This window comes from Artibeus jamaicensis, unplaced genomic scaffold (assembly GCF_021234435.1).
Source record: "Artibeus jamaicensis isolate MK-2021 breed Jamaican fruit bat unplaced genomic scaffold, CSHL_Jam_final scaffold_474, whole genome shotgun sequence".
NCBI classification, from domain to species: domain Eukaryota; kingdom Metazoa; phylum Chordata; class Mammalia; order Chiroptera; family Phyllostomidae; genus Artibeus; species Artibeus jamaicensis.
This window is the reverse complement of record NW_026522046.1, coordinates 34140109-34153379: the sequence shown is the minus strand read 5'-3', so window position 1 is coordinate 34153379 and position 13271 is coordinate 34140109. Positions and strand designations below refer to the sequence as shown.

General features: G+C 38.9%; 1 protein-coding gene across 2 annotated transcripts in view; it reads right to left on the bottom strand.

The window, feature by feature from the left end:
* The window catches only part of NCAM2 (neural cell adhesion molecule 2), a 419099-nt gene extending 406420 nt beyond the window's left edge, over window positions 1–12679 (bottom strand). For both annotated transcript variants that reach the window (XM_037161841.2, XM_037161842.2), the window contains exon 1: window positions 12526–12679. In XM_037161841.2, the coding sequence (XP_037017736.2) occupies window positions 12526–12580 (55 nt within the window). In that variant the 5' untranslated portion in view covers window positions 12581–12679. The remainder of the gene's footprint in view (window positions 1–12525) is intronic.
* Window positions 12680–13271: the final 592 nt, after the last annotated feature.

Sequence of the window (13271 nt, the reverse complement as noted above, 5' to 3'; positions counted from 1 at the left end):
TAATGCTGTACAGTCCTTAATGAATTACACTAACCTGAACAATCAAACTGCCCCACTTTGCAACCACTCTGAACCCACTGTCTCTCAATCCTGACAGTCTCCGTGCTCATTAATCTTTTAAGTCACTCAAGATTTATTCCTTTACTAATTGGTACTCACTCACCTAAAGTTGGGCCATTCAAAAAAAAAAAAGACCTGAAAGAATGATAAAAACCTGAAATATCAACTACTTCTAATGCTTGTTTTCTGCAGCAAGTCCTGGCTACTTCAAAGGAACCATATTTCAGTAGGTGACATAACGTTTCAGAACCAAATATTAACTGAATTTGCATTTCAAGCCCATATTTATTGGGTGCTATTTAACTTGCATGCAATTCGGATTCCGCATCTGTAATATAATAGTTCAGAATGCCTGTGTGTCCTGTGAGTGTAAAAATGAGGCAAACTACATGAAAGACCCTGCAGGGGAACTGACATTTTCATCAGACAAAGACTCTCTCCCTCACCCAACTCTCACCACTGAGCCCTCTTCTTAGCTAGGCCTCCACACTGCCCTACAAAGACTTGAACAAAACACGAACGTAATTTTAAGGGCTTGAGGGTACATCCCTAGGGTGACTCTAACCCCTCTAAAAGTGCCTGAGAAAACTCAAGGCTGCCAGAAATGTTTCTGTTTCTTACAGTTAATACCCGAAGTTAAGATCCTGTCTCCCAGCCTCTTCCTGCTTTTTGTCACTTTTGACTTCCCTGCCCTCCCTCCGCCCAGCTCCCTCACTGTCCCTTTAAAAGGTCCAATCACCTCCGTACAAACTGAAGTTCTGTTCAGTTCAAACTGGGTCTTTACCCTGCTGAATACCATAATATACAACATTCCCAATATAGTATGTTGCTGATTAAAAGCTGTCCTTACCACTTGAACTGGGGTCTGACTTTGTTTATCTTTGACACTCCCTTCATTCAGTTCATTCATCAAATACAGACAGACACAGCTTATTGGAGGAAAGGAGGCTGCCCATAATCAAATCATTCTGCTTTCCTGGGTGTCTCCTTCTCCCCTTGTTTGTATATGACAGTGTAAGACTCCGCCCCATCACCAACTCTGAGCCCCGCCCACTTCCTCATCCCCTGTAGCTGATGCATCACTCTCTTTGAAACACAAGAGTCATAGACCTTTACTTAGTTTTACTTTCCCTCCTCAGTCTCAATTCCCTGTAGGACTCTCTGCTCAGTGAAAAGTCTTTCAGAGTCACAATTAGCCTTGTTTGGAGTCACAATTAGTTAAAGACTCTTGACACTTCTTAAGACAACTTCTCTTCTCCCATCACACATCCGCAGCCACCTACATCACCTGAGACCCGAGACTTCTAAATGAGGTATGGAGTGAGAGGCAGCCAAACAGGAGGAGACAAGTAAGAGTTAACTAGTAAGTAGGTCCCCTTCTCCACCAGAGTCAAGAAATTTAATCCTTCAATTTTCCTGGCATGAAAAAAATACAATCTACTGCCCTGGCTGGTGTAGCTCAGTGGATTGAGCTCGGGCCTGCGAACCCAAGGATCAAGGTTCGATTCCCAGTCAGGGCACATGCCTGGGTTGCAGGCCAGTTCCCAGCAGGGGACTCATGAGAGGCAACCGCACATTGATGTTTCTCTCCCTCTTTCTTTCCCTTCCCTTCTAAAGATAAATACAATCTAAAACATAAATAAAAATAAATAAAACTTAAAAAAATACTTTAAATTAAAAAATACAGTCTACTTAAAGAAGTCACCATTCACCAAACAAACTCCGTATTAACACACACTGTATAAAGGAGGGTATTTTTAATAAAATGCTTCATTACAGTAGAAATGGAACAGGTACTTGAAAAAGAAATGCATTAGCAACTTAGGGTGCTTCGTAATTGCTTGGAATTCTGTACTAGCTATTATTCTAATGTGATGACAATACTAAAGTTGAATATTTCATATTGAAATATGGCTGTGACCGTTTTCAACAGAGCACAGAGAATAGCGTGATATCATTTAATAACCTTACGCCGAGCTTTGTTTCTAAATTGCAGACCACACGCAGTCTCTGCAGAGGGAAAATGCATTAGCATGGGGCCTGTGGGGGGGCCTGAAATAAAGTGGCTCACACGGATAATCGATTAAAGTGATTGTAAATGATGTGAAATCTGAGGGGGGAAAATGAAAGTTAAAATGGCTGAATCGGAGGCAGTGTTAATATCTTTAATTTCAAACTGTGTCTCAAGTTAAAAGTGACAGTCTCAATAATGGTAACATTAGTGGAATAACGGTAGGCAGACAAGTAAATAAATGATAAAGAGATACTGGATTATCTAAAAATGCATTCTGTCCAATTAAGTGCTGTTATTACTGAAGTCGGACCTACAGCACATCATCAGATCATGACCAAACATAGCTAGCTACCAGCCAAGAATGTTTTGAAGTTAAAAATTTTACTAAAAAAAAAAAGAGAGACAAAATCGAAGCACCTATAAAAAATGAGGTAAAATACTTCTTACTTGTTTCCCTATTCATAGAGTTTAGAACGCTTCCAATAATCATTGATTGAATAATCAACTTTTAATTAACCCCAGGATTACCTTGATTTTGAGGACTTTAAATACTTGTTCAATGACAAATCAGACCTTCGTTATTGACAGTATCTCATCTGTTTAATGTTACTGACATCAATATACATCCTTAATGTATCTCTATACACTGAAGACTCTGAAACCTCAGCTATGTAACCATCACCTTTGCCTCAGATAAGGCTTCAAAACAACAAATCTCACAGCAAAATTTAAAAGTCTCTTTTATTCCCTCCCGAACTGGTTTTATAGTATAGAAGACAATAGAGATCACTTTGCTATTCCTCCTCCATTAAATAACCACTGTGACTTGATTATTTTATAGATATTTATATATTTTTGAAGACCTCTCACATGGCAGTGAAATAAACAAAATGTTTAAAATAAATACCCAAATAAAATATTGACCCAAAGTTAAGAGTAAATATAGTTTTGAATAGTCAGCCATTTGTTTTTTTCCTGCTGGTTAATATGGAAATATTCATTCAGCACATATTTGCTAAATACCTATTATGTTCCCAGAACACACGTATGAATGTACAACGAACACTTTAATCAGGCACATTCTGCTGAAGATAAACACATTCTTGGGCTCATGGAGTTCCCATGGAAGATCACAATACAATGAAGTCTGACATGCAGAATTCAGTGTATCACCACCTTCCATCGGATCCCCAATGCCTTGCACGTGGACTGGTAAGTAGTAGGCAATTACTGTATAGCTGGTGAAAGACATATGTCTTCAGTGATGAGACACTTGAACAGAGTCTGCAAGAAAAATAATAGCAGTTTCCCAGGCAAAGAAAGGCAGGGAAAGAACAAAACACAAAGGTTGTCTACACAACAAGGTCCAACTCTGGGGACACCAGAAATGGCACAAAGGTGGGAGACGGGCACAGTAACAGGCCTGAGGTGGCAACATCGGGATGGTGCAAATAAACGAAAGCCGACAGTCTCCTAACCCCTAGGGCAGAAACTCCCAAATCACTCAAATGAAAGGTATGCCTCTAATAAAAATTAGGATGTGCCCGTAAACACAAAGGCGGCTCTGAGGAGCACAATGACATAAAGAATGTACAGTACTTTGAGAACTGCTCCATAGGTACGAGTAAAACATGTTTAGGTAAAAGCAGAGACATTATGATAGAATGTGATGTATCTAGAATAAAATATTTATATCATGTCTTGGCCCTACCATTTTTTATATTTTTTCCTGGGAAAGTTATTTCCACTCTTTGAGGTTTAGGAATGGCCTCTGCCTTTCAGGATAGTCATGGGAGTACAATTATAGGCGTTTGATCAAAGTAAATAAATTTTAAAATAAAAAAAATAGTTAAATATCATTGGCCAATACTTTGACAAAGTATATGGCATATACTTTGTGCTATATTTTAATCTTCAGATAATCAATGTTTAGCACTTTTTATGGATGACATGAAGATATCACCATGTTATAAAAATGAAACTATTCATAAAATATGTTCTATATTTGTCACTGTTAAACAATAATATTCAGAGAGAAATTATGTAGGGTGATAAGTACAAAAATCATCAGCAAGGTCAGTATTGTTGTTATGAGAAAGCTGGTTGTGTATGGACAAGTTACAATAATAGAAAAGTTGGCACAAACTCTCATATACAGAGAACAAGGTGCAAGTGTGCTAATTTTCTTAAATTGGGACCTACTCTCTTATACTACAAGGTAGGTCTTAGCCATATGACACTGGATTACAAATAGTGACACTGATGTGCAAAAAAAAAGTGCAGTAATCACGGTTTAGCCCTGGCTGGGTGGCTTAGTTGGTTTGAGCATAGTCCTGTACACCAAAAGGTGTTCACCAAAAAGTCGAGGATTCCATCTCTGGTCGAGTACTTAGGGGAGGCAAACAATTGATGTTTCTCTCTCACGTCCATGCTTGTGTGTGTGTGTGTGTGTGTGTGTGTCTGTCTCTCTCTCGCCCTTTCCCTCCCTAAAATCTATAAACACATAAAGAAAAAAGACAAAAATATCATGCTTTATGGGAGAAGAGCAGATTAAAGATCCGAGTATTCAAAACTTCCAAATATGTGTAACCAAGCACCAGCAAAAACCATAACAATCTTAAGTAAAATACTAGCACAGTTAAATCTCTCCTGGCATTTGTGACCAGCTTCTCTATTGTCTTTCGAGATGCAAGGCCTGAAGGGCATTCACCTTACAATGAAAACTATGATCCAGAGTATAGCTCTTAAAAATAAAAACAACAAACAAGCAAACAACCACATAATTTTAACACAGGAGAAATTGACTTCCCCATTTCTTCAGCTGCACGCTCAACAGTGCAAGATATATTATACTGGAAATCAACATGGCTCTTAAAAGCACAAAACAAACTAATACTTGCACAAACTAGTAAGGCATTTGAGTTGATTTTTCATATATCTGATAACATCCTCATAGACCGCTAAAGCTTTCTCTGTAATTATGAGAAAGCATGCTCTAAATAACTTTAAAAAATGAGCTTAAGAAATCACATAGGTATGAACATAATTCTTGTATCATCCCCCTATTTACCAATAACATATGAGGTAATATGTATCAAAGAAATACACAGTGAAGCAGAGAAGACTGAATTATCTCTTAAGTGCATTTGATGTTCATTGGCTATAAATTTGGGTGTCAGCAACAGAACATACTTAATAGCTCTAGGCAAATAAAATGTGATTTTATCAGGATTAAATGAGATGAGTGAAAAGGCCCAGCCCAGCTTCCACATACATAGTAAGGGCTCAAAAGTATTAGGTCCCTTGGAAAATTTTCTATCTATACTAATAGAAAATTTTCAACTCTGTATATTCAATATCAAATTTATTTTAATTAGTTTTTTTTCAGGGGGTTTCTTTTACATTTTGCCATCTTTTGTTTTGTTTTTGAGTTTCCCAGAATGAAAGGAAGGGAAAAAAAACTATGGATAAGCACAGAAAATAAATGAATATACAACATAAGCAATTTTGACCTACATGATTCTGCAAAATTTTCCCAAAATGTAAGACATATGCTAAATAATATTCAAGTACAATCGGGGATAGAAGAATTGAGATAAAGATAGAAGTTAAATAAAAAAAGAGAAAAATTCTGAAGAAATGACAGATAAACTGCCTTTTCTATCGAGATTTTCCATGGATACCTCAAACTTAACGTCATTTGAGAACATCATAAATGAGCATAAAAACAAGAACAAAACTCTCCTAAAATAGGGATTTCCTTTATTTATTTCACCACTTCTATTAAGATACAACCATTCTTTCTATGAAATTGGCTTAATGCTTCAGGTACCACTTCCCTCCCAAAGTCCCAAATCGGCTGTGTTACTAAGATCCACCAGTTATTTCATAGAAACATGAGTGATGCCCACATATTCCTTTTTTTAAATCTTTCTCTGGCTCACTCACACATGGACAGTAGACTTAAAACCAAAACAAAACTTTAATCATGTTGTTTTCCTGCGCAAACAATAGGCTTCAAAAATCTGCACAGAAAAGTCATACCCAGCGTGGCCTGCAAGCCCGAGCCCCCGAGGCCCAACAAACATTTCCATAACTGAGTCCAACAACTCACCTTTCCAAACCCTCAGCTTAATTAAATTAGACTATTACTGTTCTCTCAACACTCCTTGCTTTCCTGCAATGGTTCACTCCTTTTTTTCCCCCTTGGGTTATTTTTGCCATTCACCTGCACCACGCTGACAGCTTGTCTGATTCACTGAGTAGCAAGGTGGTGTCCTGGCTTTTGTACCTGTCTTTAGTTCAAATCTTTGTTTCCTGCTGTGGTACCTTAGACGGTGACTTCAATTTTCTATTCCTCATAGCCCTGAAGTATAAAGTGGGAATAGTAATAGGCTATTAATAATTTGAGGGTTCTTATACATATTAAACTAGTTAATACATATAAATGACTTGCAACAGAGCCTGGCTATTAGTACCCTATGCTTATTTGGCTTTATAAATTTATATTTTTGTCTTCTCAACTATTTAACATTGAATTCTATGCATGACCCATTCCCCCACACATGAATTTCAAACAAATACATTAAATATATGAAAATGTAGGCATTGAGCTTGAAGTGAGAAAATTTAATCCTAATTCCAGATAACTACTAACTATAACTTATATACAAAAATCTAACAATTACTCTGTACTTCAATGTTTTCATTCATAAAATAAAGTTAATAGTCCTTTGGATTCTTGATGATCCTTAATTATAAGGCAGTTAAAAGCACTTTGAACAAGTATTCTACACGGTTATAAAATGCTGGCACTATATTTATTTTGAGGCCTGAACAAGTATTTGTTAACTGACTGACAAAATAACACAGAATTAAGTATCATCATTACTTGGAGCTGAAGCAATGTTAAATTATTTTTTAACCAATGGAAAAGTTTGGTGTTCAGGGACAAGAATTAAGGGTTTGAAGAACAAAGCTCTAGTTATTAACCTTTTACTTTTCTATGTGACCATTAGAAACTTGATTATCCTCATTGTGTGCCAATCCTAAGCCTGTTGGTTGTAGGCCTATAGACTGGAGGTAAGATGCAAAAGGAAGCCCTTTCTTCAATGTCCTTCACTGCCATCTGATGGAAAATTGTGACAATAAATATGCATTGTACCACCATGACTATGAATAGTGCCCCCTAGAGTTGTTCATCACACAATCAAACCATTTTTAAGAATGCTGCCTAATAAAATGTGAGACATCACGGACCTGTATTAAATGTTTGCTGAGTGGGTAAATAATGAATGCGCCACCATTATCAATGAAGTAGATTGTCTCTACCCCATCATTTTTGTCTAATCACAGACCAGTTTATAATGATTTTTAAAAATTGAACAAATGAGATGTTTTTAAACCACAGGCAGATTTATCTGTATACATATTACACCAAATACATAAACAATGTCTGGCTTAGTGAGGTTGACATTTTACAAGATGTCTACACATATCTATAATCATAATTGCTCCTCATGGCATTACAGCAAGGCCAACCAGGAAGATATATTTATATCAGATGTTCAAAAAAGCAAATAATGGCATAAGTTACTTGTTCAAAGTCAAGACACTCTCTTTGGTGTAGGTCTTCTGATTTCAAATTTAATGTTCTTTCTCTTTCCCTACTAGTTTTAATAACAAAATGCAGCTAAGATAATTTTGACCAGTTGGCCTGAAATTCTTCACTCTTATCTGTTGATTTTTATGCTAATAAACGCTCTCAAAATTCTCCATCATCTGCCCTGGCTGGTGGGTGCAGCTCAGTGGATTGAGCATGGGCCTGTGAAGCAAAGGATAACCAGCTGGATTCCCAGTCAGGGCACATGCCTGGGTTGCAGGCCAGGTCACAACTAGGGGACACATGGAGGCAACCACACAATGATGTTTCTCTCCCTCTCTTTCTCTTCCCCCTCTCTAAAAATAAATATATAAAATATTTTTTTTAATTCTCCATCATCTCTCTTAACTATTGTTAGTGGCACAAGTTAATATGTGAAACTAGAAAGTACACTGTTAGCTATTTGGTATCTGTACTATTATTATAATTGCAAAGTGTTAAAGTTATTAAAACATTTTGAAGAATTCTACATAAAGCACTTTTATCTGCTGCACAATTAAAGCACCGGTTGCATCTTAAAGTGCTCTCATACCAGATAATATGGAAAATTAAAAATTAAAACTAATTTATAATCTTTTAAATAGGCCTGTCTTCAATGTAATTGGGGTAGTATACTGAACACAAGGAATTTAGAATCTAGGTCAATAAAACTTGAAAAACAAAGACATTCCCTTTAGGAGAATATTAAAATTATTAAATTAAGTTTGCATATACCAACACCCAGAGGATTAATTTCACTTTGGACGCAAATAACGAAAGCAATTCAGACTCGCTCTACCACTCATCAAGCACTTTCTTCCTGCTCTTGAAAGTTCACTGCTATGAGAGATGACCCTGAAAACAGACAAATTAAAATCATTTTCCAAATGTCAAAAGCCAGAGAAAGCAGCAGGACTAGTAGTTCCAGGGCCTTCAGACTGACAACCTGCTTCCCTTCACTTTGCTCCCTCACGAGGAAGCAGACAAAAACAAATTCCATCAGCTTGGTAACCAGACTCTTCTCTGTTAGGTCATCTCTTAGTCCTACAGCGAATTAGTTCTGCGCTTGAAAGAAAGCCATTTTATTTACTAAAGTATATGAAGTTTGACTTCCTCCTTGTATGAAATGAGTATCTTTTGTTCCATTAATTACTTTCTAATAGGATATTACCTCTGGGAGAACATTAGCCCCTGTGTCACCTAAAGACTCATTGGGCCCCTGAGACCCACCAAGGTCCCTCTTTGCTCCCTGGGCTCCAATTCTGCATTCAAGCTGAAGTGACCAAATGCTTTGCTTAACTCCTTTGACATAAAGCAGGGAAGGAAATCCTCTGGGTTATTCACTAACAATAATGATATTAATTTACATAGCCTATCTTCTCTAAGGGCAAATGAGTATGGAGCTGATTCAAGAGACAGGTAGCAAAAAGAGACTGACCTCAAAGAATAAGACCAAGGTAGATTAGAAAAAGTGTACGTAACACTCTGCACAGAAGACAGGCTTTTGGAGACCTTCGACTGAACCTGACCTTAGTAGACACCCAGACACGTGCTTTGTTTTTAAAAGGTACACATTTCTAATGAATGATAACTTCACCACAAAGCACTGCACCATAAAGAGTAAATATAAGCAGATGCCTATAAGTTAAGTCATTAATTGGGTAATTCACCCCTCTCCCCTCCCCCATGATTTTGGCTTAGATAAGTGTTCTGGCTATGTGTGGCTGAAGTGGATTGAAAGAGGGGTGGATAGCTCTGTTTCACTTAACATTTTTGTATAAAAATGCTTCTATTTTATATATGTGAACATCCAGTAATAGACATTAACCATACTTGGGTAATTTTTAAAAAGCAGAAGAAAATTATTCTAGGAGTTAAAAAGGCTTCAGGAAAGCAACATATTTGTACTACAATTTGGGAATCTGAGTTCACATTGATGCAAACAGCAAAGGCACTGTGAACCACTGATTCAAGTTATCACCTGAGATTTATGATGACAGAGGATGTGACCAAGTTTTGAATACGAAAGAAAAATAAGAAGTTAGAGTTTTCGACTCTCCTTTCCATTGACTATTAAGTTCAGACTTGACGACTGAATCTCAACCTTACTTCAGTAGATATTAATCTTGGAGTGGAAATGGGAGGCTTTTAAAGAAGCATTTCTGCTACCATCAAAAAGCTTCTCTCTACAGTAGAACAATAATGTTGTGTTGAAATTTAGAAATAGAAGTATTAGGTCGTGTTAGCTGATTATGGTATTGGCATCCACTTAAGTTAGTCAGTTTTTCATTTCTGTCATTTTCGCCTGTTCAACTGCTGCCATCAAAAACGTTTTGACTACTTAAAAGGGAATACATCATCGTTGCCTTTCCCCAGTCTAACTGCACACCACTTTTCAAAGCAATAGCTTCAATCATGCTTCATAAAATCCCCTGCAAGTCCATTGTTGGAAACATAAATCAGCAAGCTAGGATTTCGGTATTTCTAAGGCAAGCCCAGGGATCACTAACTGGAGGCTTTTCCATGGCCCCCTTTATAAACAAATAAACAAAATTATGAGTTACACTAGATCCATTCTTTAAAAACTGCTCCCAGTGGTATGTCTGATACTTGCTGCTACATCCTTAATTGGAGAACAAAACACTAGCATAGAAGAATTGGACTCCAGCATCAGGCTTGCTGTCTCTAAGCATCTCTAACTTCATTAGGACACACGGCACAGAAGTACTACATGTTCCATTTCATGAAAGCTGGGTCTCTCTGATGGACATCTATGCCTATATGAGTATCATGCATTTTTACTGGATAGAGAGATCTTCAGAACTGTGCTCTCCTCCTTCCCTGTTTTATTGCAGTGAATATGGGCTCCCCTTCAGTCATGCTTCAGTCTTACAGTTCCTCTTTATATTGGCCCTGCATTCTGAATTATAAATTATGTGAATCTCAGTGTTAGACATACAGATTACATATACATATACAGATTCAAGTTATAGATGTCTGTATATGCTATTTGAACATTCCTAGATTTCTCTGGTATCTTTCAAATTCCAACACACTTAATGTCTACAATGATAAATTCACAGGCTCTACAACTGAGACATTTTTCTTCTCCAAATCAGTGACAATGTAATCATAAGTCTGTATAAACTTGCTTCCTATTATGCCCCCATCTTGTTCCACACTATCTATGCTTGGTTAATTGCAGTGGTATTTTCACTGCAATTTACAAGGACTGCTTCTTGGTATTCAGGAATACCTGTCTATACTATAAATGAACAACTAAACATCATTAGCATCTCTCCAAAAATTAAAGCAACGTATTTATAGGGTATAAAGAATATGTTGATTTTTGTTATAATAGTGATTGAATAAACCAAATGAGCTAATATTAGCTTCAGATGGACATTTCTGCAATTTTGTTACAACTGAAATTTTGCATACTCTGTATTATTCAGGGAAAATGAGCAGCACCTTACCAAGACACTTTACACACTATAGCAACATCCAGCGTTTGAATTCTGAACATAAAATCTGCATCCAATCGTGTTTCATCAGCCACTAACGCTATAGCTTTAGGAAGGAGAAGGGCAGAGAAAGGAAGGTTTCATATCCAAAATGTCAAGCCCTGCTGAAGACTGATAGAAGGACCAGTGAGTGTGGAGGAGCAGAAAGGGGCATTTCTAGGCTTAAAAATGGAGTTCTACCACCCCCTGCTGGACCACATGTCTTACACAGAAAAGGCTAAAAAAAATGCTTAGACTCTAATATAGTGGAGATATTTTAACTTGTCTTGTAATTTATTTTTCCTCAAAAAATAATTTAATGCTACACAAATAATACAACATCCTCTGCGATTATCACACGTCACAAAAATCACTATTTTCCTTTTCTTCAAAGACTTCCACCAATGCATGTTTTAACATTTTGTGCCCCCAATTAAATGTCCAAACTTGTCTGGATAGTTGAAAATGCCTCCATTATTATAAACATGTTTTATGAGAATGTGAAGTACCTTAAAAAGCAAAATGATTTCAAATCTACCTCTCTACAGATAAACAGAGGTAGCTTCCACAAATTCTCTCCCAGGTTATGCTAGTATGCTATTCATTTTTTTCCCTGAAGAAATAAAATCTACCACCAGTTCTCCATTACAAAACAAAATCCCTTACAGGTGTAAAAACAATCTGATGTTATAAACATTCTCATCCTTGATGTATTAGTGGGGGGTGGGGGTGAAAATGAATGACTGCAACACATCCCTAGTTTTATCACACACAACATCCACGGCCCCTCTCTCCTTTCTTAGTTTCAACATAAATAAGCCATCATCGTTCAGTTCACAGTCAGGAATTAGGGTTTTGGGAAAGGAGGGGTGTCTAAGAATTGCATTACTTTCACCCAACACATTATTTCCCAAACGAGTTTCATGCTGACAGTTTGTGCTGCTTCTGTAAAACAGCATTGTTCTCTTTCCTTCCGCAAGATATTTACCTGTTAATACACACCAACATGCTCATCCCATTTTTTGATAATGAAACCAGAGAAAGGCAAGATCCCAGGGAAAAAGAAAAAAAAAAAGGCAGTTTGCCTCAATCTTCTCCCGGATGCCCATCTCCAATTCTGTATTTTCTCTTATTTAAAATACAGATGCAATTGTCAACGGCAGCTAAAAGAAAGAGCGAAAATAATAGCAACAACAAAAACTATAACTTTAGTTCTTTCATTTCAATTTTCTTGTGCCTTCCTCTGCCTCTCTGGGTTGGGTGGAAGGGGGAGGGAAAGTAAATGCCATAAAGCACCACACTCCTACCTTGCCCGCTACTGACAAGCAACCCGAGCAAGTAGAAGGAGAGGAGGAGGCTCATGTTCAGGACGTGACACCGGTGGACACTTCCAAAGTTATTAAGTCCAGCCTGGAGCGAGAACCTTCCGCTGCCACGGCCGCCTCGGCTCCAGCCGCCGCCACTCCCCCAGCCGCCCGCAGCCCGCGCGCTCCTCCTCGCAAAGTGACTGCAAGCTCCGCTCCTCGCCGCACTATATCCAGGCAGCGGCGGCGGTATCGGCAGCAGCAGCAGCAACAGCATCGGCCGCCGCGACGGCAGCAGACCCGGGCGGAGGGAGGCGGGGGCGGGGGAGCCGGGATGGGAGGGGAGGGAGGTGCGGCCGAGGCGTATCCCTCCGCGCGGCTCGGCAGCCTCTTTCGCCAGGCGCGCCGTCCCAGGATTCGTCCGCAGCCGAGCACCGAATCACAGGTTCGGTTCCTGGTGCCTCCAGCCTCCGGATGACCGCAGCACGCGTGCAAGTGGGAGACCTGCGCTCAGCCTGTCGGTTATCCGCACACTGACAAACGACCCTGGGCCGAAGGGGCAGGGCAGCCTAGACCTCTGGCACTGCTGTGGCCAGTTCGCGGAAGGGGCCGCGGGAGTTGGGGCTGCTGCAGCTGCTGCAGCTGCTGATGCCGCAGGCAGCTGCCGGGCTCCGAGCTGCAAGCGCGCCCAGGCTGATGCGGAGCCGGGGCCCCGGGGACCCGGGGACCGGCGGCGTACCGGCGGCGTA